General features: G+C 55.3%; 1 protein-coding gene across 3 annotated transcripts in view; it reads right to left on the bottom strand.

The window, feature by feature from the left end:
- Positions 1–15174: 15174 nt before the first annotated feature.
- Positions 15175–17818, bottom strand: part of UBASH3A (ubiquitin associated and SH3 domain containing A) — a 40170-nt gene continuing 37526 nt past the window's right edge. For all 3 annotated transcript variants that reach the window (XM_006935839.3, XM_003991367.4, XM_003991368.4), the window contains one exon: positions 15175–15712. In XM_006935839.3, coding sequence (XP_006935901.2) covers positions 15575–15712 — 138 coding nt within the window. In that variant the 3' untranslated portion in view covers positions 15175–15574. The remainder of the gene's footprint in view (positions 15713–17818) is intronic.

A 17818-nucleotide genomic window follows, 5' to 3' on the forward strand; every position in this document is an offset into this window, starting at 1 on the left:
TATTTATTTTGAGACAGAGAAAGGGAGAGCACAAACAGGAGAGGGGCAGAGAGAGGGAGAGAGCGAGAATCCCAAGCAGGCTCTGTGCTGTCAGCACAAAGCCCGACAGGGGGCTCAGTCCCGTGAATCCTGAGATCGTGACCTGAGCTGAGATCAAGAGTCGGACGCTTAGCCGACTGAGCCACCCGGGCGCCCCATCCCTTATCATGTTCTAAAAGTGCTGTGATGGCTGTATTGCCACCCATCACCAGGGGACAGGTGTCAGAATGCCTCAGAGGGAAAAGAGACAGAGGACTTAGATGGTCATGGGGAAGATACTTGTGCCAAATGCACAAGAGCCTGTACCTGTGAGAGCACACCGTCAGGGTGTGGAGGGACCTCGGGCTCGTGAGCCTTGACACCCTTTATTGGGCGCAGTCCCTCCCACGTTGCTGGTTTTCAGGACGGAGCTGCTGTCTGCAGACTATTGCAGCCCCTGGTTGTGTCTGGGCTCTCTTAGCTTGTTCTGCTATCCCCTGTATTTCTAATTTCTAGAAGTTATGGCCAAAGGCTTGGTGGATTCACCGTTCACGAACAGTTAGCTAAATGCACTGTTTTTTGCTGTTGTATACTTCCTGTGTCATCTGATCAGAAGACACAGTGTGGCTGGCTGGCCCCTGCATTAGCTCTGCCACCCTGCACTGAGCAGCCTGACCCCTCTTGTCCCACGCAGCCAAAAGCAGCGTGTATGCTGTGAACGCTGACATCGTACGACCTTCTGCTCTCCATCCTCACCGCCCAGTTTCAACACCAGCTCCTGATCATTGTCCGAATCTGTTTTATTGTTACCTTACTTTCTCGTGGCTGCTGTCTCAGATCACCACAAACAGGGTGATTCAATCAACAGACGTCTATTCCATCACCGTGCTGGAGGCTGGGAAGTCCAAACCTGAGGTCTGTGCAGGGCTGTGCTCCCTGAGGAGCTCTAGGGGAGGACCTGTCCTTGCAGCTCCTGGTGGGTCCGGTGCTCGGTGACTACCCTGATGCCCCCTCTTCCATCTCACGTCTCCCTCTGCTTCTCTCTTGCAAGGACCCTTGTGATTGGATGATCCGGGACCACGTCCCCATCTCAGGTCGCTTGATTTAATCACACCTGCAAAGACCCTGTTTTCAAAGAAGTGACATTTACAGATTCCAGGGATAAGGACCTGAAATCTTTTGGGCCACCCCTCAGACCATTACAACCATGGTTTAAACAGTGGGTTTCCTTTTTTTTTTTGTTATTAAAAAAAATTTTTTTTAACATTTATTCATTTTTGAGGGTGAGAGAGACAGAGCACGAGCGGGCGCGGGGGGCAGAGAGAGAGGGAGACACAGAATCTGAAGCTGGCTCCAGGCTCCAAGCTGTCAGCACAGAGCCTGATGTGGGGCTCAAACTCACAGACTGTGAGATCATGACCTGAGCCGAAGTCAGATGCTTAACTGAGTGAGCCACCTAGGTGCCCCCGGATCTCTCTCTCTTTTTTTTTTTTTTTGAGCGATCCTTGTGGCCTCATGGATTTTCACTGAGTCAGTGTGTTTCAACCCAGTGCAATCCTCATTCTTTACTGTGCTGAAACGGACGGCTTTGGCCACTGGTAGCTCCTCGTGCTTACTTCTGGTCCTTCTGACACAACCCCATCAGTCCTTGAAAATTTTATTACATTTTCCCAGTGCTTTTGATGTTTTGTAATTTATTTTTATATAATTCCAAACTTACAGAAAATTTGCAAGAAGAGTAAAAGGAACTTGTATTTTCTTCGCCCAGACTCCGGATTTGTTTCCATCTTGCCCCGTTTGCTTTAGAGAGAGCAAAAGAGAAAGAATAGTGTGTGTGTGTATAACTGTATACATGTGGTTCCATGGTCACGCTTATCCGAGGACGATGTGTTCCCAGACCCCCGCACATGCCTGAAACATGGGTAGTACCTAACTCCACATAGACTATGTTCTCCCTATACATACACACATACATATAATAGAGTTTAACTTATAAATCAGCACCGTAAGAGATTAGTAACAATAAGTAATAACAACATAGAACAATGATAATCTCTAATGAACGTTATATGAACGTGGTCTCTCTCTCTCTCTCTCTCTCTCTCTCTCTCTCTCTGCACTCCCCCCTCCTGTGATGATGGGAGATAATAAAATGCCACGTGATGAGGTGAGGTGAGTGTCGGAGACGTTGTGACCTAGCGTTAGGCTACTGTTGACCTTCCGATGACACATCATCTGCTTCCAGATGGTGATGGACTTTCGACACAAAATGAACAAAACGTTTAATTGTTTTAAAGTTTATTAATTTTGAGAGAGAGAGAGAGAGAGTGCACAAGTGGGTGAGGGGGCAGAGAGAAGGGGAGACAGAATCCCAAGCGGGTTCTGTGTCACCAACACAGAGCCCGATTCAGGGCTCAGGGCTTGAACTCGCAAACTGTGGGATCATAACCTGAGCCGAGATCATGAGTCAGATGCTTAGCCGACTGAGCCACCAGGGGCCCCTGCCTCCTTGTCTTCTTGTCAGAGTCCTTGATGTGCAGGACTTTGAAGCCAGGCGAGTCTAACTGGGCAGATGTACCCCCGGCTCCTGGATTCTCCGCTCACTTTCCAAGGCTGTGGCTGCCTGAGCCCAGCCCTCTGGCTCTTCAGACTGGACAGGGGCCGAGGTCGCTCTGCGTGGTTGCAGCGGGTACGGGCTGAAGCCACATGAACGGAAGTCACCCTTACCAGGTTTTCCTGCCGCTGTTGGCTCTCCTAGAAGCTGGCTGCTTTTCGTTCACTGTCCACTGGCGCCGGGGCCTTGTTTTGTACCCTCTGCAGAGCGCGTAGCTATCGTCCTTGGGAAGGCTGGGTCGTGAAGGGGCTCGCCAGGTATGGAGCCTGCTGCGTGTGACGCTGGGGCCGAGCACAGAACTGTTCGCCAAATGTCTTTATCACAAGCGGAACAATGGCGACATTCTTCTTGACCTCAGGATGGAAACGGTTCCTGTCCCCTGGCCTCCGCCAGCCTTACGGCTTTGTCTCCGCTGGAGCCGTCCTGGCGGCCGCTCCCCGCATGTTTGCCCTCCTGGGTGATGCTCTTGGGGCCCCATCTCAGAGAAGTTCCTGCACCTGCCCGTTCTTCTCCCTGACAGTCCAGAGGGATGGCCTGGGCCCTGGCCAGGCCAGCTCTTCTCTCTCACTGGGGACCCAGCCTCCCAGGGCTCTCCTGTCAGATGCACCCCTGTTCTTCCCTGCTGACTTGGTCTGGTCTCAGTTTGGGCAGCAGGTAAGGTCTTCCTGGTGACCAGCCCCCACCTGGGAGCCATCCTGAGCCACCTCATTCGAATAAGAGATGCTCCCGACACCCCGGAAATTCCAAGGGACTTAGGAGCTCAGTTTCAGGACCCAGGGTCAAACACCGAGTATCTCTCATCACCTAAGCAATTATAAGGGTTTTAGGATTTTAAAGAAGAAAAACTCAACCAAGTAACTTTATTTATTTAAAATTTATTTTATTTTAGAAAGAGAGAGAATGTACAAGCAGGGGAGAGGGGCAGAGGGAAGGGGAGAGAGAGAGAGAACCTTAAGCACGCTCTACACTCAGTGTAGAGCCTGCTGCGGGGAATGATCTCGTGAACCGTGAGATCATGACCTGAGCCCAAATCAAGAGTCGGATGCTTAACCGAAAATGTAAAGGTCTAATTGGCTTTACTGGCGGGTTCGTGAATGGGGCAGCATCCCACCTGCCGAATGGACAGGAGCTCTGAGCAGTTGTACGGAACGGAAGGCTTTCGGGGGCAGAAATGGGCGGGACCAGGAAGTTATTAGCAGAAGGCAAACCATTGTCTGAGGCAAGGTCACTTTCCCCTGGGAAGGCAGGGGGGTCCCATCAGGCAGGCCACCCGCTCGTGCTGATCAGAAAAGCCCAGGCCCACGGTTCCCAGTCCCGCCGCGGGGGAAGGCTGCAACTCCTGTCAGGTCGGCATTAAGCCTTGGTGGCGCTCAGCTACGACTTTGCACGATTTCCCTCTTGGCGAATACGAGGTGAAGGTGACCTGTGTTCGCCATTTTTAGTTTATCAAACTGAAGTCCGATCGAGCCCGAGCTTTCGCAAATAGTGAAACGTGGATTTCGCTGTTTCACCTAGACTGTCCTCGGGTGACTTTTTCTCAGCGCCCTTATCTTCTGGTAAGGAGAGCTTCCTGATGTGGTTATTTTTACAATGGCCCCGGTAGTGACCACCGCCCCACCGGATACTGTCCTCTGAGAGGGGGACCCCAGCAGGAAACGGATGACCCTCTCCAACAGGGTGATTCAAGGGAGCACTTGGTAAAGGGAGGGCCTCCCTAGAGAGGTGTGAACTGGGTGTAGAAAACTGGCTGGGAAAAAGCCATCCGTCAGGTCCCTTCTTAGCAGACCACGGCTTCTCGTACCCAAACAGGTCACGCAGCACTTTGAAGGTATCTCCTTCGTGTCCAGGGACCCCATGGACACCGAGCCAGCCACACAGGTGGCTGGATGCTACTCCCACTCTGGGATCCCATTATCCCTGCTGACATCAGAGTTCAGTGCAGGGGCTGTGCCCCCAGCACCCCCTCCAGGCCGCAGAGGACAGCCCGGGGCTCACAAGGACTCCCATGCAATCTTCTTGTCTTCGGGGCCCCCAAAGGCGGAAGGTTATGACGAGGCAGTGGCTGAGTCACTTGCAGAGAACAAATCCATTTCCCCACTTCTGCGTCCCTGAGCCTTCGACCTCTGTCCTGGACAGCAGCCCAGGACCTCAAACAGTCTGCCCTCATTAATTCCACACCATCCTTGTTCAGGCTTCAGGTAGTCAAGCTGGTAACTCATTGACTACGCCTTCGGGGCTTGCGGCAACGCGTACGTAGATCCCAGGCGAGGGCGCTTATGTCGAACATTTCAGCAAATCTCGACTAATTCCACCCTATTTGGTCTGCCGCTTGCTCCCGGGTTCCTGCTGGCGTGCTGGGGGTACCCGACGTCTTCCCCTGTGTGGGCAGCCCCCTCTTGGAAAGGTCTGTGCCCCCCGACCCGGGCTCCGTTGACCTCAATTCTTCTCTGGGGCTGGAGCGATGAGAGGAGGAGGGGGCCCTGAGAACCGACAGCAGATCAGAGGAAACTTCCCCAGAAGCAGGTGTGGAAAGGCTTGTGTAGCAAAGAAAGGGTGGCTTCCTTCTCTGGGGGAGAGCAAGGGGGAAGAGTAGAGGGGAAAGGGAGGAGGGAGAGAAGGGGAGGGGAAGAGAGGGGGATGTTTCTCTACCGACAGGGGAATTTGCACTTTCAAATCTTCAGCCTCTCATCCGCTTCTGCCCAAATGTGTCCACGACGTGTCTCCACCTCTCACTCCCTTCTAGCACCTTCTCCTGGAAGCGATCTGACAGGGTTGAGCATTTGATGGGCTCTCAGCTCCTTGCCGCCCTCCAGCCCCATAAGCAGACCCATGTCCTTGGCACATCTACCCGGTGACAAGCGGAGGAGGACCCCTGAGTCCCCGTGCTTGGTCTTGTTTGTATGCCCACGGTTTTTCGTCTCTCTCTCTCTCCCTGGGCGTGTGCCCCCAGGGCCATGAGACGCCAGGTGACTGACGGTGCAGTCTGTGTTATTAGTTGCTATGGTGACAGCCACAGCTAAAGTGAGCAGTAGGGATGCTACTGCTCGCCGTGGGTGACCTACTCCCTGTCCCAGCCAGCGATGGGGTGACCGCAGCTGGTTGGTGTGGAACCTGATAATGGGAGAAGCTCTTTCTTGACCCACTCTGGTACCGATGACTTTATTAGTCAAGGCCGCGGCAGGAGTGAATGCACGAAGGTGAGGATAGCTTGACAGAAACCTCGTAAGGGAGTGAGCTGTGGAAATAGATACCCCAACCCTGCCCTCCTTCCGGGTGCCACCCCCCCTCCAGGCTCCCCATGGCCCCGAGGACACAGGAGCCTGGGTGATGTGTCCACGCAGGTCAGCCTGGAGACAGAGAGGCAACTGGAAGTCCTCGAGCTCACTGCCTACCCAGCCCTTGGCCCAGTACCCAGCCTGGCACAGTGTGGACCCCCAATGATGCATGCTGCAGGAACACTTCTGGGGGAGGAGGAGAAAATGACCATCAAGTGAAACACTGTCCGTGCCTCCAGCTTCCCTGTGGTTCGGATTTTACCGACGGGCAAATTATGTATGTGTCTAGATAGTTATAAAGTCACGGGACCGTCTTCCCCTCATACGGGGGTCTTGCCTTTGAGCAAAGCTGACATGAACACCTGGTGGCCAAGTTCAAGGGGCTGATCTTCGTAAGGGATTTGCGATAGGATTCCTTTACAAAGCAAGTCCCCCTACAGCGGTGGTTCTCAAACTCCAGCGGGCGAGCACCAGAATCACCCGGCGGGCTTGTTAAAACACAGGTTACTGGGCTCGACCCCAGAGTTTCTGACTCAGTGAGCCTGGGGCGGGACTTCGGAGGGTACGTTTGTAACAAGCTCCCAGGGGATGCAGGTGCTGCCAGTCTAGGGACCCCACTTCGAGAACCACCTGCTTAGGGCCTTTCTGACGTGCCTCGGGGTCACGGTGGTCAGGACCCACGAGTTGACGCGTCTGGGTGCCGGGATTCGGGCACCAGCCTCACAGCCAGCCAGCTTCACGACTGCCTCTGCATGTGATGTGATTTCTTCATCCTAGATCTGAGTTGCCTTGAGGATTCGGTGAGATAACGCAGGAACCTGCTTATCACAGCAGCTCCAAGGACTGAACCTTTGCAGTCCTGCCGTCATAAGACTCAGTCCGCTCAAGTTCGTTTTATACAGCAGTGGCCCAGAACACATCTGCTGAACGAAACGGACTTGAAAGCGGTGGCCTGGAATCCGGATTGTTAAGAGTGCGTAACACAGATTACACGACACTATTGGATTTCGTTGCCTTTTGCAGATGCAATACAAATGTGTTTCATGATGCCACGAAGTTCGGAACGTTGGCAAGTCGCCAAGTATGTTAAGATCACAGAGGATTATAACGGGGCTCCCGTAGGTTTATCACCACAATGAAAACAACTGCGGAAATGGATGATAAGCCATTATACTCTGGGGGTTTCCTTCGCTGCTGTCCCTAGGACCCAGCAGGGCCAAGGACCAGGTCGGATTTACAAGGAGGGGCCCAGTCTGGTCTGAACGGGGAACAGGGGGTAGTTTTCCCTGTGAGTAACCCCGGGCTGTACCTGCCATACTCAGCGCACCGGGGTTCAGTCTGGGGGCACCTGTCTGAGGCTCGTTGGATCTCTGGCTCATACGAAATGGTGAGTGTTTTTGCTCGAGAGTCCTCATTGGTTTGTCCTGCCCAGGCTCCTGCCTTGTGTGCCGGGCTGTGGCATCAGAGTACACGCTTGGGGTGACATTCACGACCCAGTGACAGGGGCTGTGCTGGGCAAGGTGGGCACGCCCCCTCCATCTTCCCTATCATGGTCCCACCCACCTGCCTGGAGACCCACCTGCCTGGGGACCCACCTGCCAGGGGACCCACCTGCCAGGGGACCCACCTGCCCGGAGCTCCTGCAGGACAGGGTCCGAGCCTGCATTTCTGTTGCCAGGACCTCGTGGTGCGCTGCCCACAAAGACACCCCGTGATCGCCTCACACAAGCCGCGTGGCTTCCTATGAGGCCTTGAAGGGTGAGGACAGCTTTCCCTCCAGCAGTAAGAATATGAGTTCACTTATCTCACGCAATAAACAAAGCAAGAGGAGGACTTAGGGAGATGTTCAGGTGACCAGCTGTGACCTGGGGGACAGTAGCGGGTGTCTCTAACAAGACAGTGTCCCTCCCCGTCACTGTGTCCCTCTCTGCTTTATTCTTCCTCATCTCCTCACGGTATATGGCATTGTGTACACTTCGGGGCAAACGGCCCGGCTCCTCGTTGGTGGCACGCAGACCCCCTGGGGACGGTGCTAACGGCAGCTTCCGGTCCAGCAGCCTGGCAGGGGGCCTGGGTCTCTGGTTTCTTTTTCTAAGTGTGTTTATTTTGAGAGAGAGAGAGAGAGAGACAGCACAAGTGGGGGAGGGGCAGAGAGAGAGAGAGAGAGAGAGAGAGAGAGAGAGAATCCCAAGCAGGATCTGAACCATCAGCACAGAGCCCGACACGGGCTGGAACTCACGAAACTGTGAGCTCATGACCTGAACAGAAACCAAGAGTTGGAGGCTTAACCGACTGAGCCCCCCGGGCGCCCCAGAAACGGCATTTCCAGCAAGCTCCCAGGTGATGCCCAGGGGACCACACGCTTGAGAAGCAAGGTAGCCAATGACTTACGGGGCCTTCCTCACCTTTGCTCAAGGCTGGTTCTATTTCTCCGGATACTGTGCTCTGGGAGCCCCATTTTTTAATCATGTCAAAGTGAACCAGGGCACAGGTTTCTCCCTCTCTAGCTGCACCCAGACCAGGGAGAGCAAAGCGGTCCAGGGCTCACTGAGGGCAAATCAAATGTGCGTTTCCCCAAATCAATTACTAAAATAAGCTGTGTTGCCTTTCCAGGAGGCGTCGGTGGGGAAGTCTGCCTGTGGGTGTGGCTGGTTCACAGACTTCTCCTTTGGGATTTAGGTTCATTTTGTGCTGTAGCTTCTTTGGAAAATACGTTATTTATTGCACTGACGAATCTTTACCTCATTAGGGGTGGCACACCATGAAAGATGAGTTGAGAGTTAAAAGAAATATGCTTTTGGAGAGAGAAGGAGACATCTGACGTTTCCAGATCGTTTATTTGCCGAACGACTTCTCAGAGAACTTGCAGGTTTCAGCAAGAAGAGGGGTGTGTGTGTGTGTGTGTGTGCGTTTCTTGGCTTATTCTGTGGGCTCGAGTTTTAGGAGCATATGGTCCTCAACAGCTGCAAGTAGCATCTGCTTGGAACCAAATGGGGATGAAAAGTTAGCGATTCCGGAAATGTTCCGCGGCAGCTTACAAACACCTTTTGACACAGCCGGCTTCTGGTTACACTTTGTGATGGAGCATCTGTGAAATCCCTCACGTCTCTAAAGATTCCGTCCGACTTAATAGTCCAATGCCCGCCTGCAAATTCACTGTCAGTAAACCTGACGTGCTGGCTTCGTCTCGCCTTGGCGGAAGTGTGTGGCTTCCTGGCGTGGCTGAGCCAATGCCGCCAGGAGAGGCAGAGACGTCCAGTTGAACAGGGGGGTGGGGAGGCAAGGAGTCGGGCTGCCTGCAGGCTTGGTCCGGGCGCCAGAGTCGCTGGCTGCTGGGGGGAGCTTGGAGGAGGCATAGCCTTGGAGGGATCCCACGTGGCCTTTCGCCCACTCTCCTCCCCAGCACTGCTACCCTCCCAGATCCAGTGTCCCTGTTTCCCTCTCCTGGCCCTGCCCGAGCCCAGATCGCGGCCCCTCTTCCCTCGCCCCGATCCCCACTGGGGAGACTGTTCACTTCCTTGGCGGGGGAAGGGGGCGGAGCCTGAAGCTCATGCTGTGTTGTCCCAGGTCCCCGGCAGGCCTGTCCAAGCACCTTCTCCCTAAAGGTGACCTCTCCCCACAGAGCCAGGTTCATGCTTACTGTCAGCGGGGGGCTGAAGTCGGCTCACACCCGCTCATGAGAGCGGATTCCTACATTTTCAGGCATTTTCTAAACGAGCTGTTAAAACATTGGTGGCTCAGGATCAGCCACGGTGGGGGTGGGGGGAGCAGGTACACCATGGGGACCGGCCGACACCGCACACACTCCAGATCAGGCCACCACGGCTCACCACTCGGAAGATTCTTCCGGGACAGAGGATGGGAGGCTGTGACCCGGCTGGCCTGCAGCTAAAGTCACAATGGGCGAGAGACAGAATGGGGGCCCAAGCCCAGGTGTCCTGAGTCCCAGTGTGATTCCTTTGCCCAAGATTGTGGCTGATGTTCATTTATGTTGACCGATCACCGTCTCCCTCATTAGCGGAACTGTTTGCTGCAATTCCACAAATCCTCATGCCTGCACCGGACGGGGCTGACAAGACTCCTCTCTCAGAGCATCTGCGGTGCTGGGATCGTGCCCCCCGCCCGAGGACTCTGCAGGCTCTGGATGATCCTGGCACACTTTCGAGATCGAGAGTCTGGGCGGGGGGCTTCGTCAAATCAGGCTCTGCTGTCATCCGGATGCAGGCGCCACGGCAGAGCGGCCCCCTCCTCAGGCTGGCCGGCGCTGTTCTTGGTGGCCCTGGCAAGGTGTCCCCACCCAGGCTCACGTCTTCACCCGCATGCTTCCGAAAGCCTGGTTCGTGCCTGGACGTCCTCCGTCTTCATTTCATGGAACCCTGCCCTTCGGAACATCACGAGCCGCTCGACTCAAGATATAGGCATATTCTGGGGCACCCGGGTGGCTCAGTCGGTTGAGCGTCTGACTTCGGCTCAGGTCATGATCTCGCGGTTCCTAAGTCTGAGCCCCACATCGGGCTCCCTGCTGTCAGTGCAGAGCCGGCTTCGGATCCTCTGTCTCCCGTCTCTCTGCCCCTCCCCTGCTCATGCACAAGCTCTCTCAAAAATAAACATTAAAAAAAAAAAAGAGGGGAACCTGGGTGGCTCAGTCGGCCGAGCGTCTGACTTCGGCTCAGGTCACGATCTCACGGTTCATGAGTTCGAGCCCCGCGTCGGGCCCTGTGCTGACAGCTCGGAGCCTGGAGCCTGCTTTGGGTTCTGTGTCTTCCTCTCTCTCTGCCCCTCCTCCGCTCATACTCTGTCTCTCTCTCTTTCTCTCTGAAAAGTAAATAAACATTAAAAAAAAAGATACAGACTTATTATTTTTTTCCTGGCTTTTGTCCGTAATAGTGTGTAGATTCAGCCAGGGTGTGAAATAGTTATTCCAGGCTCCCCCGCGCACCTGTGCCGTCATGTGTGTGCCCGAGGGCCTTGACACACCACCGGGGACCAGGGCTCTCGGCACCTGTACGAAGGGGACACGTCAGGGGTTTTCAGCAGGGGACGGTTTTGCTCCCCCGGGCATATTTAGCAAGATTTGGAGGCATTTTTGGTTACTGTAACTGTCAAGGGGGGGGTGCCATTGGCATCTCACTGGGTCAGGTCCAGGGGTGCTGCTAAACCCCCCACGATGCCCAGGACAGCCCCCCACAACGAAGAGTTGTCGTCCCCAGAAGTCAGCGGTGCTGAGATTTCGAAACCCTGGACACACAGCTTTGCAGGTGAGTCGTGATCACAGGGGCTCCGTGGTCACTTTGCAGATTGGCGCAGGGAGACGTCGCCTTCCGGGGGTCGAATCTTGCTGCAAAGGAACACGGTGCACCTGCCCAGCCAGTGGGCCTTCTTCCGTGCCCCTCGGTGTCACGTTTATGTGCTCAGGTGTTCCTACAAGCGTGTTCCTGGGCATTTTACGTTCTGCTGTCAGTGCTGGGCAAACGGGCCGTTCCCGTCACCACGTGTCCTGGCGATGTCGGCGTGCATGACACCCACCAACGTCTGGGCTTTATGTTTGAGCTCAGGCACTTCCTGAACTCGCTTCCTGTGGCTCTAGGATTTCGGTTGGTTTTCTTGGGGTTCCAGGGCCGTGGTCTTGGCGTCTGCAAATATAGACGGCTTGCCTTGAGTGTGCGGGCTGGGGGGAGGGGACTCTGGGTGGGTGTGGAGTGAGACCTGTGCTGCCCACCTCCGTCCACCACGGCTCCTTGCACCGATCTGGGGCTCTGAAGGGTGCAGCAGGATTTTGTGAGCCCCTGAGACCAGGTGACAAAGTGGCTCGGAGTCAGAGCGGAGAAGCCCGCTCCCTCCAGCTGGGCACTGGAGGCTCTGGGAGCACTGGGTGGTGACCCCAGGTGGGTTCCTGGCCTTCTTCCCGGCGGGCAGGCTGGCTAAGGCAGCAGAGGCTTCTGGAACAGGGGGGGCTGGGAAGGGCCGTGGGCTCTGCGAGGAAGCTGGGGGGCTGTGTCACACAGACTCCTTCCTGAGCACCGCAAGCCCCCTGGGGGCTCCCGGAACGCGTGGAGCGGGGACAGAGGAACCCAGGAAGCACCGCGACAAAGCTCTTCCCCAAGGTTGGAGCAGGAGGCCACGCAGGTGACCCGTGTTCTTGCCTTTGCCCCTCACGCTAACCTCATCTGCCCACACGGAGTCGGACTCTTATGTTTCATGCTGAAAAGCAAGGACAAAAAGAAAAAGCAAAGGTCAGGAGAGGTGGTGCACGGAGATGGGCATTTAATAGGCTCGGGTGATGGTGCCGTTTGCCACGCACCCTGTGCTGAGCTGCGCGATGTGGCCCGTGCCCAGCTGTCCAGAGCTGTACCTTTTTTTGGTGTTTATACTGGTACTTTCACGCACCGCATCGTCCTGGGGCTGCGGTGACAAAGTACCACAGTCTAGGTCTGCCTCCCGCGGACACCGGCCAGGTTGCATCAGGGCCACCCTAGCGACCTCACTTTACCTCAATCGCCTCTTTAAAGACCCGGCCTTGACCTCCTGAGGTGCTGGGGCCTGGCCGTCAGCTATGAATTTTGGGGCACACCATTCAGCCTGCAAACTTCGCCAACATGACTCACGTCTAAAAAAAGCAATCTCACATTCGGTTCTAAGATAAGACTCGTTCCAGGGAGAAATCACGATAGCTGTTTCTTCTCGGGTAACACGGGGGAGGGTGTTTGCCAGGGGACGGTGGCCCCGGGCCTGTCACCACACACGTGTGTCTCTGAGGCACCAGGTGCCCCATCAGAGCAGGCTCAGGCTCCTGGATCCTTTGCTGCTGTTTCTCCCCCTCTCCTCTCCCCCCTGCTTTCATCTTTGAAATAGCCCGTGGTGGGGCGGAGGGGGGCTTTGGTGACTGTGCACAAATTATTCGCCACATCAGGGCAGGCAGCAGACGCGCGGGGAGCTCTTTCTAGGTGTGTTTTTTCCAACCTACAGCTGAGGAAACCAGAGATGACATGGGTGGCCCTGATTGGGGCGGGGGGGGGCGTCGCGGTAATAGGGCAAGCATTTCCAGAGGACGTCAGCAGGGGTCAGTCTAGGCTCACAAACGCAGGGGTGCTGGACAGACCCTCCGAGAGCTTAGGGGATCGTTCTGGGTTTGCGGGCTCCTTGCTCGTAGAACTGAAAACTGGAACCAACTGACGATAAACTTCCATTCCCGCCCTTCTGCCAGGCGGCTCTGTTCTCAGGGTCCCGTGCTTATGATGAGGCTCGTTCTGGAAGCCAAAAGTGACAGAACTGGGCTTTCCTGTGATTGTGTCAGAATGAGGGGCTAGCGGGGACCAGAATTCTAGAATAGAAAGAAAATGGCATTTCTTGCTATTTTTGTTATAGGTTTTTTGTTTAATGTTTATTTTTGAAAGAGAGAGAGAGAGAATGAATGCGTGAGCAGAGGAGGGGCAGAGAGAGAGAGGGAGACACAGAATCTGAAGCAGGCTCCAGGCTCTGAGCTGTCAGCACAGAGCCCAACACGGGGCTCGAACCCACAAACTGTGAGATCGTGACCTGGACTGAAGTCAGATGCTCAGCCAACTGAGCCCCCCAGGTGCCCCACGTTTCTTGCACTTTGGCCTTGGAATCTGAGATTCAAACCCATCTCTCCGTCCCTCACCCACCCCCACCAGCAGCCCAGCAAGGAGGAGGGTCAGGGGCTTGTGACCCAGAAGCCTCCCTCCTGAAAGGGTAAATCCAGACACCTTGGGACCGCCCCAAAGAAGGGGCCACTATTTAAATGCCATTTGCTTGATTTGTAAGGTTTTTAATCATCATCATGATTAGTAGTGTCTGGGTGGCACCAGGGGGTATCCGGGAGAGAAAACAAGGAAATACTTCTTCCCAGTCACATACTTGCTGCAGAGAAAGGGGCGGCCGTCCAGGTGCTCCGAGGCACGATGGACCCGTAGGAGGTGCCCCAGGGCACCCATTGGCTTTCTGGTCAGTTCCTGTTGGAACGTGTGCAAGGGTGTTTCCCCGAGACTGTGTTGTCGACCAGATATGGGAGCCGCCTGTGAGCCGGCTGCCCTCTGCTCTCTCTTCTGTGTCACCCTTAAACTGCTTTATGTTTGGAGACAGAAAAATGATGTCACGAGTAAGTAAAGCAAGGGACAGACACTTTTGTCTTCCTCTCCACAGTTAGACTCCAAAGCCTATGTGTGTCCCTTGGGACGTGGCGCTTCCTGTGCGGCTTCCAGGGTCCACTCTGGGTTCACCCTCTCTGCTCCTCAAGAGCTCCACGGACTGCGTGGCCCCAGCCTTGCCCGGGAGACAGCAGGGGACAGCTGGGGACGGGGCGGGCACTTCCCGGAGAAAGGCCAGGCACGGGTCAGCCACGGTCCCCCGTCGCGACAATGAAATGTCAGAACTGGAGCGCGGTGGGAGAGCAGGGAGTCCAGTCGGGCTCACCGCACCGTGGTGGGATTTTGTCTGGGGCACCGAGTGCACTGGCGGTGGGGTCCGCTGTGACCAGTGGGTGGTGGGGGGAGAGACTCCCATCAGCCACCTGGACCAGCTGCTTCGGAGTCAGAGGCACCCCTGGATTTGCAGCATCCTGGCAGGTGTCCCCGTGCCGGTGGGTGTTCCTGTGAGTCAGGGCAGGCCACGCCCCCCCCCCACTTGGCCAAAAGGGAGAAAAGGAAAAGCTGGGGCAGGCCTGCACGAGGGAAGCGCGTCTCCTCCTCATACCGGGGCCCCCGTACGAGCAGCCCCATGTGTGGGGTGTGGGGGTGACAATTGTCCCCAAAGACATCCACATCCCAATCCCAGACCTGCGGCTGTGTCCCTTACAGGGCAAAAGGGACCATGCAGATGGGATTAAGCTGCAGATTTTGAGTCAGAAGGTCGTCCCGGACCGTCGGGAGGACCCTCCATAACTGCAAGAGACCTTACCGCAGGGGGCTGGGGGTGTGAGGGTGTGAGGCAGTGCAAGCCGAGGGCAGGGACAGACCTGAAGACGCTCCGTGTGCGGATGGAGGCGGAGAGGGCAGGGGTCTCTGCAGCCGGGAACGGCCAGGAGACGGACCCCTCCCCCCCCCCCAGCCTCTGGGGGCCACGGAGTCCGCTGACCTGTCTGAGGAATCCCGACCTGCAGAGCCGGAACGGAACTGATTTGCGTGTGTGTGTTCAAAAATGCGTGTTGTCCCTGACCGCCGCTCCGTGGTGACTTACTGTGCGGCGATAGAACCGGTACCCGGGGAGCGGGCATCGCGAGCTGCGGGGCCCTGATTTCCAGTCGGTGGGTGGTTTCTGGTGAGATTTTATTGCATGTGACGCCCCCTTTGGGTCTGCGTAGACATAGCCCAAAGGGGGTTGAAACAGAACTGGGAGAATGACGGGGAACCCACGAGCCACCGTGGGCAGGTCCTTCTGTCCTTTGTGGTGGGTCACGGTGACCTGCTTCCCTCCGGGCCACGCGGCACGTCCACACCTTACAGGGTCTGAGCTCGCAGGACAGAGGTCCACCTGCGGCGGCTACGAAGTTGGCGACAGGTGGCTGAACGTCCTGGGACGTAAAAGTGCGTCTTGTGCGTCTACAAATCACACTGAGGGGGCGTCGGACCCCCTCAAACGCCGGCACCGCCCAGCTCCGCCGAGAGCTGGGCCTCCTCGGCACGAGCCGCGCAGAGCACGAGCGAGTCTCTTAGCTGCCCGGGATCCAGTTCCTCCAGTTGAACGCGGAGTTCGAGCCGTGGGTCAGCGTCTTCACGGGAGGGCTCACCAACTCCCATTTTCCTTCCTCTTTATTTTCTTCGCAGAAGCACATACCCAGAGAAGGAATCTAGGACAGAGTTTTCAATCACTTGTTAATATCTTGGAGGAGGTCGATCGATTTTATAGTCGCTCTAGACCCAACAGACAGGCCCTGCTGGGCCAGGGAGGTGGGCACGATGGGCCCTCGCTGGCACCGCTTCCTGAAACATGATGCTGGCGCCTCACACAGCCGTCCCCAGCGGGGCCGCGCCCCTCGCTCCCACGGACCAGGGCGATGTCTGCGGACCAGCAATAAGCTGGTGGCACTGGGGGTGCTGTTGGCATCTAATGGGCAGAGGCCAAGGATGCTGCTGATATCCACGGTGCCCAGGACGCCCACGGCCCAGAAGTACCCTGCCCGAGGCTCAACGGTGCCCAGGCTAGAGCTTGAAGAGTGACTTACATTCTCAAAGTTGGCATCGCAAAAAGATATAGGCGTTTTCAGAGCCCAGGAAAAAAACCGCAAAGTGAGACTTTAGACCTTAATCCCTTCATCTGTAAAATGAATGTGTTTGTGGAAATCTTTGTTTTTAAGGCTTTGTTGTTGCTGTTGTCGTTTGCATGTTTTGCTTTCCTGTTTTTCTTCTCTCTTTTGATGTCTGGAAATTTCTTGGTGAGACAAAATTTGCAGAAATTCCAACATGCGGTGGGGGTCCACGTGGATGATGGCGCTGACTCAGGATGACTCTCTCCTACTTAGAGAGACTGTTCATGTGTGTGCGTGCGTGTGTGCATGCACGTACATGTATGCACACGTGTGCATGTACCTGTGTGTACACCTGTGTGCACTTGTGTCTGTGAGTGTATGTGTGTGCATGTGCACATGTGCACATATGTGTGTGCATGCATACATGTACATGTGTACCCCTGTGTGCATGCACATATGCATGTGTGTACCTGTGTGGGTGTATGTGTGTGCACGTGTGCATGTGCACATGTATGCGCACACACATGCATGCACATGTGTACACGTGTGTGCATGCATGTGTATGTACACACGTGTGCATGTACCTGTGTGTACACCTGTGTGCATGTGTGTCTGTGAGTGTATGTGTGTGCATGCACACATGTGCGCATGCATGTGTATATATGTGTGCATGTGCACGCATGCATGTACATGTGTACCCCTGTGTGCATGTGCGTGTGTGTGCATGCGTGCACATGTATGCATGCATGTATTTATGTGTGCAATGTACACACGTGTGCACGCATGCATGCATGTGCACATGTATGTGCATACACATATATGCGTGCACATGTGTACGTGTGTACCTGTGTGCATGTACCTGTGTGTACACCTGTGTGCATCTGTGTCTGTGAGTGTATGTGTGTGCATGCACACATGTGTGCATGCATGTGTATATATGTGTGCATGTGCACGCATACATGTACATGTGTGCCCCTGTGTGCATGTGCCTGTGTATGTGTGTGCACGTGTACACCAGTGTGCATGTGTGTATGTGTGTGTATGTATGTGTGTGCATGCGCACATGTGTGTGCATACGCATGTGTATGTGTGTGCATCTGTGTGCATGCATGTATGTGTGCGTGCATGTGTATGCACGTGTGCCTGTACAAGCGCACACATGTGTGTATGCATATGCACACATGTATGTATGTGTACACACATATGTGTATGCATCTATGTGCATGCACATGTACACCAGTGTGGTTGTGTGTGTATACGTGTGAGTGTATGTGAGTGTATGTGTGTGCATGTGCGTGTGTGTGTACACGGGGAGGCAGCGTGATGGGGTGGGCAAGGGGAAGGTTGTGAACGATCCGTTTCCGTCTGCCCTCGATTTGAAGGCCCGTGGCTCCACAGAGCCCCTTGGTAAATTTCTGCTGTGTGCAGGCGAGTGCAGCTTATTTGGGGATGGGGTGGGGTGGGCACCAAAGTGTCAGTATAAAAATGTCAGAGGAATTTGGAAGTTCAAGGCTGGCCAAGGGTGGGGGCAGTGGGTGGGAATGGGGCTGCAAAGACTAATAGGGCTTTGGAACAGCCTCCACATGCAACGGTCAGCAGCTGGCATGTGCGGCGGCCATCGTGGGGGTGACCTGGAGCCCCAGGAGAGGGGGGAGGGGCGCGGGAGCAGGAGCGGGCAGCATGGGAGCACAGGGGAGGTGGACAGGG

The sequence above is a fragment of the Felis catus genome, chromosome C2, assembly GCF_018350175.1.
Source record: "Felis catus isolate Fca126 chromosome C2, F.catus_Fca126_mat1.0, whole genome shotgun sequence".
Taxonomy (NCBI): domain Eukaryota; kingdom Metazoa; phylum Chordata; class Mammalia; order Carnivora; family Felidae; genus Felis; species Felis catus.